The following is a 17004-nucleotide window of genomic DNA, read 5'->3' as shown; positions in this document are numbered from 1 at the left end:
GAGGCTGGGTCACGGGGAGTCACTGGCCTGCCTCACGGCGGTCACATGCTGAAACACGGCTGTCCCGTAGGCGTTTTGCCCTGGTACATCTCCTGCTTAAACCTTTTTAAGATCCCACACTTACCTTTTCTTTTTCATCCAATGTCACCTCGGCCGTCCTCTGCTTCACAGCATCCTGTGCCTCATGCCATGTCCCTGCTGGAGAACCCGCAGTGGCGCCCTGTTGACCGAGACCGCAGGCCTGGATGTCTGGGTCTTCGCCCTGGGCCGCGCCCATCGGACCTCGTGCTCCGTCCAACCCTTCCCAGCTGCTCCCCAGCAAGTGCCGATCCGTCAGGAGGCGGGTTTTCTCATGAACACCCCTGCCCCTCCCCGGTGAAGGTCCATGCTCCCCGCGGCCCTCCCGCCCCCACCACCCACAAACCCTTCCTTCCAGGCCTGCCCCATCCCTGCCACATTCTTACACCCAGACTCCTCCTTTCCTGCCACCAACCGAAATGTGCTGGGGCTTTCACAGTGTGTCCTGTGCAGAGTTCATCTCTCAGCTAGACTGGACACTCTCGGAGGGGCAAAGACCAAAAAAAAATTTTTTAAAGATTTTATTTATTTATTTTGAGAGAGGGAAGAGGAGGGAGGGAGAAAGAGGAGGGAAACATCGATGTGAGAGATACATCGATTGGTTGCCTCTTGCATGCCCCCAACTGGGGACCCAGCCTGCAACCCAGGCATGTGCCCTGACTGGGGATCGAACCCGCAACCTTTCATTTCTCAGGCCAGCGCTCAATCCACTGAGCCACACCAGCCTGAAAAGACCAAAATTTATATTTAACTCATGACTCACCACAGAATTCGCATAGCTCTAAACATATAGTAGCTGCTCCAGAAATAGAGGAACATCAGCGTAGCGTGCCCTTACAAACGCAGAATTGAGGACTCAGGAGGAGTTTGAATTTCAGCGCCACATTTACTAGCTGTGTGATTTGGGTGAGTTCATCTCTCTGTCCCTCAGTGTCCGTCTCTGAAACATGGAGATTACACTAGTATTTTGTGAATACGAACGACTCTTTGTAAAGAACTTAAAATAGTCTTGGGTGCTTACGAAGCATAATACGAGTGCTTGTTAAGTAAATAAATCGATCTTGCTGCTCGGGGACTGACCCCTGGAAAATCCGTTTGCGCGGTTTCCTCGGGAGTTTGGGTATTAAACTGCTAAGCGTCCAATGGAAACTAAAAAATCTGGATTCCATTTTGACTCCCAGGGCTGACTGTGTGTGCTTTAGATTCCATGTGGATCCCGATGGTAATGATGGTGACTTCTAGTCAACTTTCTCTCTTTCTTAAAAGCAGAAATAGCCAGTCCTGAACTCTGCAGGCGTCAGAGCTATTTAAAGGTGTCCTGCTTCAAATCAGTTAACTTGTTCATTAGCAAGACCTTGCCGGCAACCTTTATACCGCATCTGTGTCGGTGGGCAAGCCAAAATGCAGGCCAGGTCGACCCTTCTTAGAACAAATGGAAGAGAGGAGATCTATCGTTTCTTACACGTTTCCACATCTAGTATTGGAAAGAATCCCCTATGGAGTCCAAGCAGCTCCTCCATTCTTACAATCGAGAGTATTTGCAAAGACTTTATCTACAGAGAGACAATGGCCTTTTAAAAACCTCTGGTTAAAGAATAGAGAGAAACGCACCCTCTGTGGTGGAGCCCAGGCATCTTGAAAACTGTTCATACTTCGTACAAGTTCTGCTTTTATCCTCTCATCCTTGGGGGTTTAAAAAAAGGGAAAAAAGAAGGAAAACACATTATGTGCACATACCTCAGTGATGCATGTAGTACATGAATGGCATTCTTTCCATGTTTTCTTTTTCTTAAAGCTTGCATATTTTTTTAACATTTCAAGAAATATTTGAGTATGATATTATGGAAAGCTTCAAAAGTCTCAGTTGGCAATATCTCTATGGCAAGACTTCCCTGAGCTTTGCCGTATTCCTGTATTGAGTGTAAGGGCCCTAGAATGGCTCAGGAACAGGTAGAGATGTGGGCCGGCACCGTATTTCCACCGGTGATTCCTGCCTTCTTGTTCCCTCAGGTTGTCATCACTGCAGCCAACCGTGTTTCTTCCTCCTTGTGGTCCTTTTCTGTCTCTAGTTAATTAAAAATTAGCTGTGGGGTCTTTAATTAGTGACTATACGAATATAAAACTATGGGCCAACGATCGTGAGAACTTTCTCATTAGCCAGGGTTGATCTCTCATATTACACACACACTCACACACTTGCACATACTCATGCTCACACATTTGCACACTCACATTCACTAATACACAGAATTTTAGAGCTGGAAGGAGCAATCATTAGATATTAATGAGTTCATCCCCTAATCCATTAATAACTTCCCTGCTTAGATTTAAACTCTCCATGGTATTCTTAATTAATATTAAAAAGTGAAATTAAACTTGATGTATGTTGGGAACTCTATTCTTGGGAAGAATATATATAGAATGAAGGAGGTCGTGATTAACTAATCTAGGAAGCCACCATTTTTTAAAAAATGTGTTACTTTTTTTATTCAACAACTTGATTGAGTTATAATTGACATACAATAAGCTGTTCATTTTTAAAGTGTACAATTTGATCCATTTTGACATATGTATACACTGGGAAGCCATCACCATTAATATTATAAGCATACCTGTCACCCCCAGAATTTTCTTTGTATCCCTTGTAACCCTTCCCCACCCCAGGTAACCACTGATCTGTTTTCTGTCACCAGATTGGTTTGTATTTTCTCACTTTTAAAAGAAGATTTTATTTATTTATTTTTAGAGAGAGGAGAAAGGAGACAGAGGGGGAGAAACACCAGTGTGTGGTTGCCTTTCACATGCCCTGTACTGGGGACCTGGCCCGTAACCCAGACATGTGCCCCAGCTGGGGATTGAACCAGCAACCCTTGCTTTGCAGGTCAGCACTCAACCCACTGAGCCACAGCAGCCTAGGCTGTTTTCTCACATTTTTATGTAAATGGAATAATACAGTATGTATGCCTTGTTTGGTCTGAGTTCTCTCAGCGTTATTAAGTTGTGGCTAAAACAGATAAAGCGGCTCTGAACATCTGTGTAAGTGATGAGTATACTTACGCTTCCATCTCCCTTGCATAATTACCTGGAAGTGGAATGCCTAGGGCAGCAGAAACGTGTTTGTTTAGCTTTTAAAGACATTGTCAAACTGATTTCCAAAGCTGTCGTGACATTTTATATTCCTTCCAGGCTCCACGTCTTTGCCGTCACTTGTTACGGTCGGTCAGTCTTTTTAATGTTACCTGTGCTAACAGGTGCGAGTGGTGGTGTGGTGTGGTTTTCACCTACATTTCCCTAACGGCTAATGTGCCCTCTCTGTGTCTGTGGTGCAGTCTTCACATTTTTAAAACTTCTTGTTTGCTAATGTTTCGAGCTGTTAGTCTTGTTTTTATTGGGCTGTCAGAGTTGTGTGTTCTAGTTACAAGTCATGTGTCGGGTATGGGGTGCAAACAGTTCTACCACTCTGTTTATGTTTCTTAACAGTGTCTTTTGAAGAGCAACCATTTTTGAATTTCAAGTTCAATTTGTTGATTTTTATTGGATTTTTAATAGTTCACTTTTTGTGCTGTAATCAAGAAGTTTTTGTGACATCCAAGATCACTAAGAATTTTTTGTTTTCTTTTAGAAGTTTGATAACTATAGCTCTTACATTTAGGTCTACTTTAAGCTAGTTTTTGTATGTGGTGTATGATAAGGCTCAGGGGTTTTGCGTATGGCTATCCAATTGTCCAGCACCATTTGCTGAAAAGATTATCCCTTCCCGAAAACCGGCCGACCACATAATGCATACAGGTCTATTTCTGGATTCTCCTTTCTGTTCTTTTGATCTGTCCATCCATCTTTACACCAATATTACAGTCTCGATTATCATAGCTTTACAATAAGATTTGAAAGCAGGTATTGTAGGTTCTGCAACTTTGTTCTTCTTCAAAGTTGTTTTGACTCTCCTATGCCCTTGCAAGCAAACTTTTTTCAGTGCAGGCTGTAAACCAAAAGCGTAGGAGAACCGTGAACTGAGCGTACTAATCAAGCACGTGGTAAAAAAGGACCCGGACTAGGTGTTAGCGTCCAGATGAGGTCCCCAAGCACATCATCCTGCGGGGCTGCTTGTCGGTGTAGGTGTGTCATCCTCCCCTGACCTGCATCCTCATGCACAGTGAGTTGTGGTGATGTCTCGGGGAAGTGTGCATCCTGCTCCCTCTCTGCCTCCCACTGAGAGGCAGTGGCGAACAGGGGTGGACTGGCGATCCTAAGAGGACTGGATTAGGGTAAAACTTCCGTGGACTGAAGCTCTCACTGCAGAGCCACTGCCACCCTCTCCTCTACCCCCGCCACGTTTCCGAGCTTAGCGCCCTGTGCTACCACCGGCCTGGGCTGTGGCTCCTCCTGCCTGGTCTGGCGCCCTGGCTCTCGCTCTGCCAGGCTTACGACACTCCAGGACCCACGTTTAGGAGAGCTCCCCGGTTTTGCACCTGTAAGCCCTAGATTGAGGGGCCCACCAAAGAGGATATTTTTTCTGCTTGTTGAGTTCCTGAGGGGCTCCAGGATCCCAGACCCCCCCAAGTGGCACCTGGCTGTTCATGACTCCCCAAGGGACCTGCACTTGAACTTCCATTCCCTGCCCCTACTATGGGGCTGCTGAGCTTCCTGCCTGGACCCCAGGCCCACTTGTCCGAGCACTTCTTTATTCTTATATGCCTATTTTGATCTTTAAAGTCCCCTCAAGCAGGCCTGACTTAGTATCCCTCCTTTCCAGGGAGGCGGGGAAGCTGAGTCTCCAGGAAGTGAAGTGACTCGCCAGGCTAGTGAGTGCAGGGACAGGTCTGCCTGGCCCCCCAGTCCCCCAAGCCAGTGTGCAGGGGGGACTCAGGGCAGCCTCTCTCAGTAGTCTGATGGCACTGTTGTCACTTAGCTTTGGGACCAAAATGAGGCCTCTCACAGGGAAGAAGAGCAAGTGGGGTTACATGTGGTTTATTTCTGGATTGTTGACCAGTCCCTCCTGTCTGGCATCTGTGGGCAGCCTGGACTCTTCTTCATGAAGGTGGTCGTGGCCTGCTGGCCTGTCAACTTTCCCACTTTGGGATTCAAAGGGGGCTTTGCTAAGGAGGAAGGGTGACAAAGGGCCCCTCTGTGTGGCTCTATTTTCGAATGCTTTCCCCGGGCCCCTGGGCTTCTCAGAAGCCGGCAGCCACGTTCTCTGTGCCACATAACTCCCTTTGAGGATCATCGCCAGTCTCCATGGCAACTGCAAGTCGGGAGACAGCCGGCTCTGTACTGTGGCTTTGTATTAAACACAATGAATTTAAATTGGATGCTCAGCAGTGAAGATATTCATTCTGGATTAGAGAGAAGCCTGGAGCTCCTCATTTCATAATTTTCCATGTTGGCACAATGCTCAGTTTTAGCCCTGCAATTCGAGCCCGAGCCACGCCTACCCCTCTGTTTCCAAACTGCAGTGAGGCGCAACTTCACTCTGAGGGAGGGATCTTGGAGCCAGGAGTCCTGCCCCCCCCACATCCCCCTCCCCTCCCCTCCCCCTCCCCCCCCCCATCTGGCCAGCTCTAGGAGCTCTAGAAGCAGCAGCTTAATGTACAGGAAACCTGGGGGCTCTAGAATCTGATGGCCCTCACTCACTCACTCACTCTGGCTGAAGTCCTCCCAGCCTGTGTCCTTATCTGTGAAGTAAGAGCAACCTGCACCCCACGGAATCACATTTTTATTGTGATAAAATGCACATAAAATTTACCCTTTTCGTCATTGTTAAGTGTACAGTTCAGGGGCATTAGGTACATTCACAATGTTGCCACGCCAGTAATCCATGTCCAGAACTTGTTCATTTCCCCAGCTGGAATGACTGGCCTATTACATACTAACTTCCCGCTCCCACCTTCCCCCAGCCCCTGGAAGCCACCGTGCACCCCACGTTCTGTCTCTGTGAACTTGATGGCTCTCGGTCTCTCACGTAAGTGGAACCATATAATATGTGTCCATTTGTGACTGGCTTATTTCATTTAGTGTGATGACCTCCAGGTTCATCCATGCTGTAGCCTGTGCCAGAATGTCCCTCCTGTTCGAGGCTGAATAGTATTCCATCGTATGGACACTGTGTTGAATGTGCTGCTGTGGGCGTGGGGGTGCGAGTGTCTGAGCCCCTGCTCTCAGTGACCGAGCCACTCCGAGGATCGGTGGGGTAATGAATGTTAAGAACTTCGCACAGAGTAGCCATAACTATGGCTTTCTCTCCAGAAAGTGACTTCGGTGCAGGAGCTAACTGCCACCGTGGTCCAGTGGCTTCCGTGAGGTGGTGTCACTCTTCGACTCTTCGCTACCAGGCTGCTCCTGTGTCCCTGGGACATGCTAATCAGCCGTGCCTGGGAGGGAACACAATTCATCCCAGAGTTTAAAGGGAAAGTCTTAAGTATGGAAATGTGCGTGAAGTCTCACGATAAAACCATGCCTGTTTTCACATTCCTTCCACTGGTCGGTAATCACGTATTCCTAGTTCCAAAATGAGAAGCGTTAGGGCTGATGCTTATATACGTCCTTATCAGTTGTCTATTTCCAGGGCACCCTCTGGGAGACCCCAAAGCTGCTGCAGGGGGATCCCCCCAGGCTGTGAGATTCAGGGTTTATTTACTATCTCAGCAGTATCAGATCTGTCCTCAGTATTACAGAAGAGTATGGGATTTGGAGCAAAAATACCTAGATCCTGGTCTCAGCTCACTCCAAAACCCGAGGTGATGAACCGTGTCCCCTGTGGTGTTTGTGATGATGAGGTGACGGCAGCTGCCGATGACCCACGCTGCGTGCTTTGGGGGAGAAAGGGACCAGGCCCTCGGGCTGGCTTGCAGCTCTCTGGAAGGTTCCCTCAGGTCCAGTTTCCTCCAAAAGTGTCTGCAGTAGGGGTGCTTCTCCTGCTGCCATGGCCTCTCCTGCAGTGACATCCTGGTTCCCAGGATCCCTGCAGATCCTTGGAAATTAGCCTTGCCGGGCTGGCCTGGTGGTTCTGCTGCCCAATGAGCGCCGGTGCATGAGCAGCCTGGAGAAAGCCAGCTCCCCTTTGCATTTAGGAATGTGTGGCAGAGGGAAGGGGGCAGGAGCTCTTGTGACCCCTCCTCGCGACCCCTGCACGCCCCAGCTGCTCCCTGCAGCATGGCAGTCAGTCCTGCTCTTTACAATGAGGCTGAAGGGAGGAAGGCACACGGGGGTTTCATGTGAACTTCAGACCTTCCTCTCTTCTCAGTGCGTGGCGGCTGGCAGTGCGGTGCGCACCCAGGGTCTCCCTGTCGGGCAGGAGCCAGGCAGGCTTAAATCAAGGCCTTCTGAGCCCATGTGCTCACTGTCCCTGAGACCCCAAAGCTGCCCTGAGTCACTCACCTGTAGGGAGGGGACCTTGTGTTTCTCGGGAGGGCCTGCACCTTGACGCTAGAACAGCGCACCTCCCCCGGGAGCCAGTGAGCCGGGGCCTCTGACCTCGGTAGGAAGGTTGGCTCGGCCTCCGTAACCCGTCCCGGCCCGGGCTTCCCCCTCCCTCTTCGCAGTTTCTGCCCGGTCTCCTTCCTGGTTGTATGTTTCTCAGTCCTCCCTGTGTGGCTGCCTCTCAGTGTCCTATCCCAGTTCACCTCCCTTTAGCCACCTCTGTCTACCAAATCAGGTACTGATGACTCCCCCATTTATAGCCACAGCCTAGACACCTCCGTCACCTCCCCCAAACTCGGTGCACCCACCAGAACCCCACTCCCCTCCCAGGGAACCCTCCTTCCGGCAATGGCACCCCATCTTCCCGAGCCAGCGCTCACTTGCCTAGGACCACAGGACTCCTCAGCGGTGCAGTCAGAACTCGAATCCAGGTCTCCAGGCTCCGGAGTTGAGGCTTCTCCCACCCAAGCATCCTGCTTCCATACACCGTCAGAGAATTGCACTGCATTTCTAACTAATTTAAAAACGTAAATGTCAAACTCTGGGACCCCTCCCCATTGGTTGGCTACGCTGGACCTCGCCTGGACCCCTTTGCCAGCCACCCCTGGTTCAGTGGTTCCCAGCCTCTCAGCCCGGGTTCTCTGCCACTGTTCCTGGCTTTGCAGACCTGGCCCGTTACAACGGTGTGTACTTGTCAGCTCTGCATGCCTCTCCCGTACGGTCTTCCCGAGCCTCGTCCACGCTCAGACCAATACTCCTGATTTCCCTGAAACCTTTCCTCCGGGATGTTGGCATTATTTCCTGCTTTGCTAAGAAGTCTGAGACCGAGGAACTGGGCGTCTTCATTTCTCCTCTGTGTCACCTCTGATCACCTCTCCCCTTATTTGCCCCCCCTCCCGATGGATGGGAGGAGGTGTCTCTCTCAGCCTAGTAGGTATGAATATCAACCCTCAGACCCCTCATCTGAACAATGGAGATAATGATGGGCCATTATACAGGGCCGTTGTGAAAATCAAACAGGCACAGAAGAAATGCTCAGTGGATGTTGGTCGTAATTAGAGATTTCATCTCCACCCTAGTGTCCCTCCAGCCGCTCTGTCTCAGGATGCCTGGAAGTTTCTTCCCCCTAAATTCGATTGTTCCTCTCCTAATAGTGTTTTTTCAGCCACACAGCGTAAAACCTCCCCCATTGTTTACACTACCCCCTCTTCTGTCGTCAAACCTCGCTTCTTCCCGGAAGCAGGTGTCACAGGCGCGTGTCTCGCCATCCCGTCCCTGGACTTGGGGCCTGGCACCTCGGCGCTGCAGTTGAGCTCGCGTGCCGCAGCCACAGTCAGGTTCCCAAGGCTGACTTCCTGGCTTCCTCCGCCCACAAGCCTGCTGGGACTACCGACGTGTCCAGGGAGGGGGGTGTGGCCAGACTCCTTCCGAACCCCACGCTCCCCGAGCTCCCTCATGACTGTCACCTCCATCAGCACAAGTGGCTCGACTGTGCCGACCAGAGGGAATCCAGGTGCACAACAAGGCGCACGCACTCAGTGTGGCCCCGGCCAGACCTGCGTCAGCCAGAGCGGAGCAGCCTGTTCTCGCTCCTCCAGCTGCGCCCCGGCTCCCCCACGCCGCCTGCGGGCCCTGCGTGCTCCGTCACGCCCACCGTGTAGCTCTCAGCCCACCCATCCTAAGGCGTCCTTCCCGTCGTCCTCTGCTCCTTTGAACTTGATGCTGCGGTCATTATGAGGAACCTTACCTGGTGATGCCACGGACTCTTGTCATTTTGAAGTCATTTCTATTAAAAGCGAACTGTTTTCTTGTCCTGTTTGCCAAATGGGCTCTTAAGCTCCCTCAAGGTGCTTGCATTTCTCCCTTCATCCGGAGCGTCCTGTACACATGGCAGACAGCACGTTCGTGCTGCCAGAAACGATGCATATCTGTTAACTGTGTTATCACAGTGTTATAAATCACTGCTATTTATTGGGCTCCTACTGTGTGCAGGGACATGCTAGGTGCTTTACATGCATCCTTCACCCCCTTTAATTCTCAGAGTAACCCCAGAAGGGATGTGTCATCACCCCATTTCACAAGTCAGGGAATGAAACTCAGAGAGATTCAGTAGCCTGCCCCCGGTCTACAGGGAGCCAGGGCTGGAGCTGGGATTCAGACCTTAATCTGCCTGCCATCAAGTCTGGTTCTCGTCGCTGTGCTCTTTTGCCTTTAGCTACATAATGTGACTTTAAGGGACAGGGACAGTAAGTGTGGGAAAAGGTCCCTTTCCCAAAGCGTACTGTGGACTGAACGTTGCCCGTTTCCCGTGTAGAAAGGTCGAAGAATGAAGTGTGAGTTTCAAAAATGGCGACGCTTGGAGTGAGAGCATCGCTCAGTCAGGACCGAGCCCTCATGAGGTAGCAGAGGCTGCGCACCCCAGGAGTGGAAAGTTCAAGTTTAGGGCGCAACGAATTGCAAATGTACAGTTTGGAGAAAACCAGTCAGCTGCGGGAGGAGCTCAACAGGCTGCAGATGATGGGTCAAGAAACCCCTGGAGAAACGTGTGTGGCCAGAAGAGGGACGGGGAGGATGGTCCCGCGGAACCCATCACTTGGATGCCCTGGAGAAAAGCTCGGGGGGGTGGGGGTCAGTGTGTTGTGTTTATTTGTTTGTTTTTCAAAGAAAAGGGGCATTTGGTAGAAGGCGTTGGGGAGACTCCAAAAAAGGGCGAGGCTGTGGTCAGCATGAGGCAGCCGGGAAGGGAATGACCAGAGAAAGGGTCCTCGTCCTGGCCCCCCGCCCCGGGGAGCTGGCTGACTTGTCAGTGAAGACCAGTGGAAGTCTGCTAAGAGCCCGGTCTCCCCAGTTCAGGCCAGTGTTGCTGATAAAAACGAGGGACTCCTTGTTAAAAGAGTATTAATAAGAATTTCAAGGTGGCAACAGCAGGGCACTGAGCATGGAGCCCTTCTAAATGCAGGGCCTGTGGGACTGCCTGGGCCACAAGCCCAGGAAACTGGCCCTGCCTGCCAGGTGGGGTGGGGGGTTGTTTCAGTACCAGGGGTGGGGGAGGAGGGAGCCGGATGCGCTATCTCAGTGCCAGGCTTGGTTCTAAGGACCACACGTGCACCTTCTCGCTTGGTGAAATAAATGTTCAGGTCCTTCTTAGGGGAGTTTTTCATGTCCCAAGGTGTGGTGGTGCTTAAATGCTTGCTTTCATAAAATATTAACAATAATATTAAAACCAAATAAAATAAATTTTTTAATTTAAAAAAAAAACAAGAGAGCTCTGGCTGGTGTAGCTCAGTGGATTGAGTGTGGGCTGCGAACCAAAGTGTCGCAGGTTTGATTCCCAGTCAGGGCACATGCCTGGGTTGCAGGCCACAGCCCCAGCAACTGCACATTGATGTTTCTCTCTGTCTCTCTTTCTCCCTCCCTTCCCTCCATAAAAATAAATAAATAAAATCTTTAAAAAAAAAACAAGAGAGAGAGCTGGCCTTCCAGAGGGTCAGTAAGCAGCCAACAGATCCCTGACGAGAAGGGAGAGAAACCATCCAGCTGTTCATTTTCCTTCTCTTGTACTTTGGGAGGATCATTTTCATGTGAAAGGAAAAGGACGTGGTTCAGCAATTCCCAGGGAAGCAGATCCATCTGAACAAATGATGGCTCTCCCAACTGCATTCAGAAACGCAGAGATGTTCGCACTGCACTTGGTTTGCAAAGCACACCCATGTATTTGTCTATTCTCAGTGCGCTAGTGTTCCCTCTTCAGGGACCAAGTTGCCCTTAATCTGTTCATCTACGATAGATGCTCTTCTGATTCCAGTCACCGTGCCTGGCAGTAAATGTCACGAACTCGGAAATGATTCCATACCTGGAGGAGTGTTCATACAATGAATTAAAATGGATGAGATAAGTCTACATAAATAAATCTTAATGATATTGAATTTTAAAAAAGGAAGTTGCAAAAGGAATGGACAATACGATACCATTTGTATACATTTTTAAAAGATTTTATTTATGTTTAGAGAGAGGGAATGTTATTTATTTTATTTTCTCCCCCTTCCATCAACCAATTGCTTCTCACAGGCCCACAACCCGGGACCTGGCTGGCAACCCAGGGATGTGCCCTGACTGGGAGTCAAACCCACAACCTTTCGGTTTCTGGGATGACGCCCAACCCACTGAGCCACACTAGTCAGGGTTCTATACATTTTTAAAACTTATAAAACAAGTATAGTCAAAGCATAAAAACATGGGTGGGGGAGAATTTTATCAACCTCGGGGAGAAGCATGGGAATGGGGAGGAGGGCTTCAGTTATATTGGGAATCGTTTATCTCATCTTTTAGAAAAAAAAGACACAGTAAATACAGCAAAAATGTTAACCTCGTATATTTGACTAGTGGGTTCATGGGTATATGTTGTATTATTTTCTATATTTCCACTATATGGTTGAAATGTTTCATAACTTTAAAAGTATTTTAAATGCATAACCAAATTTTAAACAGTTTCAGCTTCCTCCAAATTTATTTTAAAATGTATATTGTGAAAGTCATGTATCCTATTAAATACATTTCAGAAAATTATAAAAAGTAAATTGCTCAGAATCTCAGCACCCCAAAACGGTCATTGTTAAATGTGTTGGTATATTTCCTTCCATTTTTTGTTCTTGGTCCTTTGTGGGGGTGTGTGTGTTCAAACATTTTTGTTCTTGTAGGGGGTGTGCTTAAACATAGTGCTTCGTGGGAGTGTGTGTGTTCAAACACAGTTCTCCAGCATCTTGGATACACATGTTGAGTTCTGCCTCTTTCACTCCTTGTAACATCACCCCTTTTCCGTGACACGATAGCTTAGCTTCCGCGAGCATCATTTCTGTTGACTTCCACTGCAGATCTGCCACAGCTTGCTTAGCCAGCACCGTTTTGCATAAAAACAGTTGCGAGCACTCAGCAGTCACATCCTCGTAAACATAAACCTTTCGGAAGCCCGAGGAGCAGGAGTGGGTCGCGCGTGCTGTCGCCTTCCTCAGGGCTGTTCTGTGGGGGTGACACTGAAGAGGTCTGTCACATCTGTGCTATCACGTTCCCGAGGAGACTGAGCCCATGGGCATTCGTCCCGTGGGCAGGAGCCGTGCATATTTAAAACGCCAGCTCCGTGGCTCTCTCGCCAGCGAGGAAGCACGTGCTTGAACCTGCAGCTGGCGGAGTATTTGCTGATTCCATTCAAGTCTTATTTTGAGGCCTGCGTGACAGCAGAAGTCACTGTTCCAGATATTTATGTGCCCCTCCCAGCTTGTCGGTGCTCTCCCACCCATTCCCATGTGACCCTCTCCGGGCCCCCAAGGGGGGAGGTGCAGAGCAGGCACGCAGCAGTAAGTGGGAAAGTCAGCACCACCCTCCGATGCTCCCGACTCCTCCCAGAACCCCTTCTGTGACCATGCTGAGACCCAGGCAAGAGGGGCCATGTCTGCCTAGAGCCCAGAGCATGTCTGCCTAGACCACACTCTGGGTCCCTGGAATCCCTGGGAAGGCCTGAGCTCTTCCAGGGCCTAAGTCTGTCCTCCTCCGGGCCAGACCACCAGTAGGTGCCCGCCTGGGCTCAAAGGCAGCATTTGGGGGGTGGGGTGAGCAGAGCTTAGACTTGGGGGCTGCAGGATGAATCTGAATCCTGGGTCAGGGGGTGTGGGCCAGGGGCAGGTGCAGAGGCCATAGGCCAGCTTCCCCTACAATGTAGCTCAGAACTGCAGGGCCTCCGAGAAGTCTAAGTTCCGGCCTGGCCTCGTGGTCATTGTGGCAGTTTGCTGGCTGAGTAAGAGGCTGGGCTGTGTTCTGTGTAAGCCAGATCTGTCACTTAACGATTTAGAGATTTGGTGCATGGACCTCCTTTTCCACTCCTGCTCTGGGACCCACAGATTTTAAGAGCAGTCTTATTACACTCCTGTTCCCGAGTTCCCTTTTTTACTATCTAAGGCTACTGTCTTACTGGGGTGGAGGGTGCAAGGAAAGGCAATCCGGAACCACAGAAAAATGTAATAACTTAGTGTTTGAAATCCCAATATATGAGGCACCCTCATGTCCATGTGTAAAAGCAAGAAACGCATTTCAGGACGGAATACGTAGAGTACAACCACCTGCTATGGGGATGAATCAGCCCAGCACAATCCAGCCAAGTCAGAAATAGAAGCCAGCTAGTAAAGCTACAATCTGCTGCTCTCCCCATTCTGTCCCTTTCTCCGCCGCCCTCGGCACGCTTCCTCCACAGGTGCCGCAGGACTGCGCCCTCTGGTGGTCGCTTTAGGCTCTGCAAGAAGTCAGACCCCTGGGTTTCCCACGGCAGCCTGGCCCACCAAGAATCAGCCTGGAAAATCAACTTTGCGAGAATTTTCATTTTAATTGTTTTTTTGGCCACTGAACTAATTTTCTTTCCGGTCCATATTCCCCAGCAATATTTCTGGTTTGCGATCAAGGACTTAACTGAACAGAGGAGCACGAAATCATTAAGACGATTTCATTTCTCTCCGACAGAACGCAGACAAACCGCTAAGTTCTGAGTGATTAAACACACACGTTAGGACAAGGCTGCACATAGTCCACTTTATGAGTGGTGTTCACCTGACGCTCACAGCTCTCCGGGAAGGAAGCTATCCCCACCACGTAGGTAAAGGATCCGCCTCTCAGAGAGGCCGAGGCACCTGGCCGAGGTCACCGAGCTGGGAGTGGAAGAGCGGGGGTGGAACCTGGATTGGACTCCCGGTCACTGGGAGGACGGACCCGAACAGATGGACCTTCTACTCGCCAGGAAAAAGAGGGGCGCCTCATATCATCAGAGCCCCCCGAAAGTCTCTCATATTATGGGGTCCTGTCTCAATTAGTTTAACTTTAATGCAGTTTTGTTTGAGACTAGCTCACGAGCCGGGAACAGCAGCCTTTGGTCAGTTCTGGTTTTGGAAACTTGTGGAACTTGCCCGATCAACTTCGGTTTTAAACAAAAGTGGGGGGGCCAGGCATGGGGAGATCTTTAACACAGGTTTAGTGATCATTCCTGGAGGTGTGCTTTGTGGCCACACGTGGGGCTTTTCAAAGGCGTCCTTTCTAAGTGGTATGTTGTGGAGATTGTGAGTAGGACAGTTTTTCACGGATAAACTCAGACAGATGGATGGAAGTGAAGTTAATGCGCTCGGAAAACTAAAGACAAGGACCCCGATGCTGAAGATGCAAAAGAAAACTTGAAGTAGAATTATTTCATGACATCTGAGAGCATAAAACAAAACAATGCATCCAAATTAACGTTTTATTTATTATGGTTTAAGTGTTTATGTGCAACTAAATGAGTAACTATTGTAAGTAAACATCTGATCATCTTTTGTATTGTATCCTATATTATATCACATATAGATATTTGATTGTCACCTGTATATTCAAATTGGCCAAAAAATGTGCACCGGGGTCTTCTCATTGGGAAGCCGGGGCGGCCGAGGGCTTGGGCAGCACGCGCACTGGTTTTCCCAGCGCCGAGCCGCAGCCCGGGGTGAGGAAGCAGCGCGTCTGTGTGCTGGGCCCACAGTGACGGTGGCCACATGCCGGCCCCCGCGCCTTCAGACAGCGTGAGGCTCCCCAAACCTTGCTGCCTTCGGACCTCAGCCTCTTGGGTGGTAGGGTCCGTGGATGTCCTGCGTGTCCACCTGAGGACCCCGTGCCTCCCCGTGCGGGAGTCTCGGGTGGGGGAAGAGAGGTGACGAGACTGCTTTTGCCGCCCCCTCAGGCAGCACTCGTCGGAGGGACCACCATGATCATCGGCCACGTGCTGCCGGACAAGGAGACCTCCCTTGTGGACGCCTACGAGAAGTGCCGGGGGCTGGCCGACCCCAAGGTCTGCTGTGACTACGCCCTGCACGTGGGGATCACCTGGTGGGCCCCAAAGGTAACTATGGGATCCTGAAAGATGAACAAATGCTCTTTAGGCAGAGGGCCCTTTGGCGGGAGCCAGTGGGGTGGGGTGCTCTCTCGCAGGCGTGGGACACGCCTCCCGCCACCCTCCTAACTCCCCCAAATGCCAAAAGATGAAGCACTCAGGGCTCCGCCAGGCAGTGGGTGGGGGCGGGCCTGCCCTGCTGGGTTTGCGGAGCCAGAGCCTGAGCCTGAGCCGGAGCCGGGTTTCGCAGAGTCTGAGATGGGGAGCGCACTGGCTCCTTGCCCCAACCCCAGGGCTTTCGGCCTCCCCTGGTGCCGGACATTAGGTGCCACTGACACCTGCTGCGTGTGCTGCTGAGGGCTGGGCTCAGGCAGGGGCAGGCTCCAAAGGCCGAGACGTTTTTGTGCTGAGAGCGACAACACCGAGCTGCGGTTTCAGCACAGGGAGCCCCGGCCTGGCTCAGGGCTGCCTGGTACGCATGCGCAGGGCAGTTCTTTCTCACTGGGACCCCGCTCCTGCTCCGAGGCCCCGACTGAGGCTGCTCGTGGTGCGTGGCTGCGGCTGGCTCCCTCCGAGCCCATTCTCAGTTCAGCCCGTGCCCCAGGCGCCTGGCTTCACTGTCGTCCAGCTGCCCCAGGCCCAGCGTCCATTCCCGTGTCCCAGTTTTGCTCTCCCCACAGTCCCAGTTTTGCTCTCTCTGAAAACACATATACATGCAGGTAGCTTTTGCTTTCTTCCTGGAGTTTGATGGCTTATCACCCCAGGGAAGCAACCTGGATGTCCAGCAGGGGAACCTCAGCTTCCTGCCTCTCATGGGCCAATGTGGCTTCCATTTTTTCCCAATATAAATAATGTTAGGGTGACTCTGCTTACCCACATAGCTTTGTTCCTGCGTTAGATCTTTCCCCGGGCCTCTGAATTTTAAGCATTACTGTGTCTTCTTTGTGATACCATTTTATGGGGTCAGGGGGACAGGCCACAGGAATAAAAGTGGTGAGTAAGGCCGATGCGGAGTCGGAAACGCAGGACAAGCCTGTATGGTGGGAGGGGCAGGCCCAGAGGGTGACAGTACAGTTCCTGTGTGTGTGTCATGCTTGACAGTTTTCGCAGTACGTCTTCCTGCGCTTGCTCACGGGACCGCGGAGCAGCCTGGGAGCTGCGGGGAAAGCGAGACGCTGCCAGGTGGTGGGTGGTGACCCCCACACGGCGACCCCCCACCCCGGCGGAGCCGCATCTCCGCCGCCCCAGCGGGCAGCTGCGGGTCCGCCTCCTGAACGCCTGTGCTCACGTGGCCTCGGCGTGTTACTCCCCAGGTGAAGGCAGAGATGGAGACGCTGGTGAGGGAGAAGGGTGTCAACTCGTTCCAGATGTTCATGACCTACAAGGACCTGTACATGCTCCGGGACAGCGAGCTGTACCAAGTGTTTCACGCTTGCAGAGACATCGGGGCGATCGCCCGAGTCCACGCCGAGAACGGAGAGCTGGTGGCCGAGGCAAGGCGGCGGAGGATGCTGGGGGGGACGGGAGGGGGAAGGGAGAGGGGGCCGGGGCGCCAGGGTTCTCGGGGTGACTCCTGACCACCATGCCTACCCCACGATGCTCAGACAGAACCAGCCGTA

At 51.2% G+C, this 17004-nt stretch overlaps 1 protein-coding gene across 1 annotated transcript in view; it reads left to right on the top strand.

The window, feature by feature from the left end:
* The window catches only part of DPYSL5 (dihydropyrimidinase like 5), a 77702-nt gene that overhangs the window by 40737 nt on the left and 19961 nt on the right, over nt 1-17004 (top strand). Inside the window, exons 3-4 of the mRNA XM_045844715.1 lie at nt 15236-15394; nt 16699-16878. Coding sequence (XP_045700671.1) covers nt 15236-15394; nt 16699-16878 — 339 coding nt within the window. The remainder of the gene's footprint in view (nt 1-15235; nt 15395-16698; nt 16879-17004) is intronic.

This window comes from Phyllostomus hastatus, unplaced genomic scaffold (assembly GCF_019186645.2).
Source record: "Phyllostomus hastatus isolate PE091 unplaced genomic scaffold, TTU_PhHast_1.1 phas_contig_402, whole genome shotgun sequence".
Classification (NCBI taxonomy): Eukaryota; Metazoa; Chordata; class Mammalia; order Chiroptera; family Phyllostomidae; genus Phyllostomus; species Phyllostomus hastatus.
The sequence above is the reverse complement of the archived record's forward strand: the minus strand, read 5'-3'. Positions and strand labels throughout refer to the sequence as shown.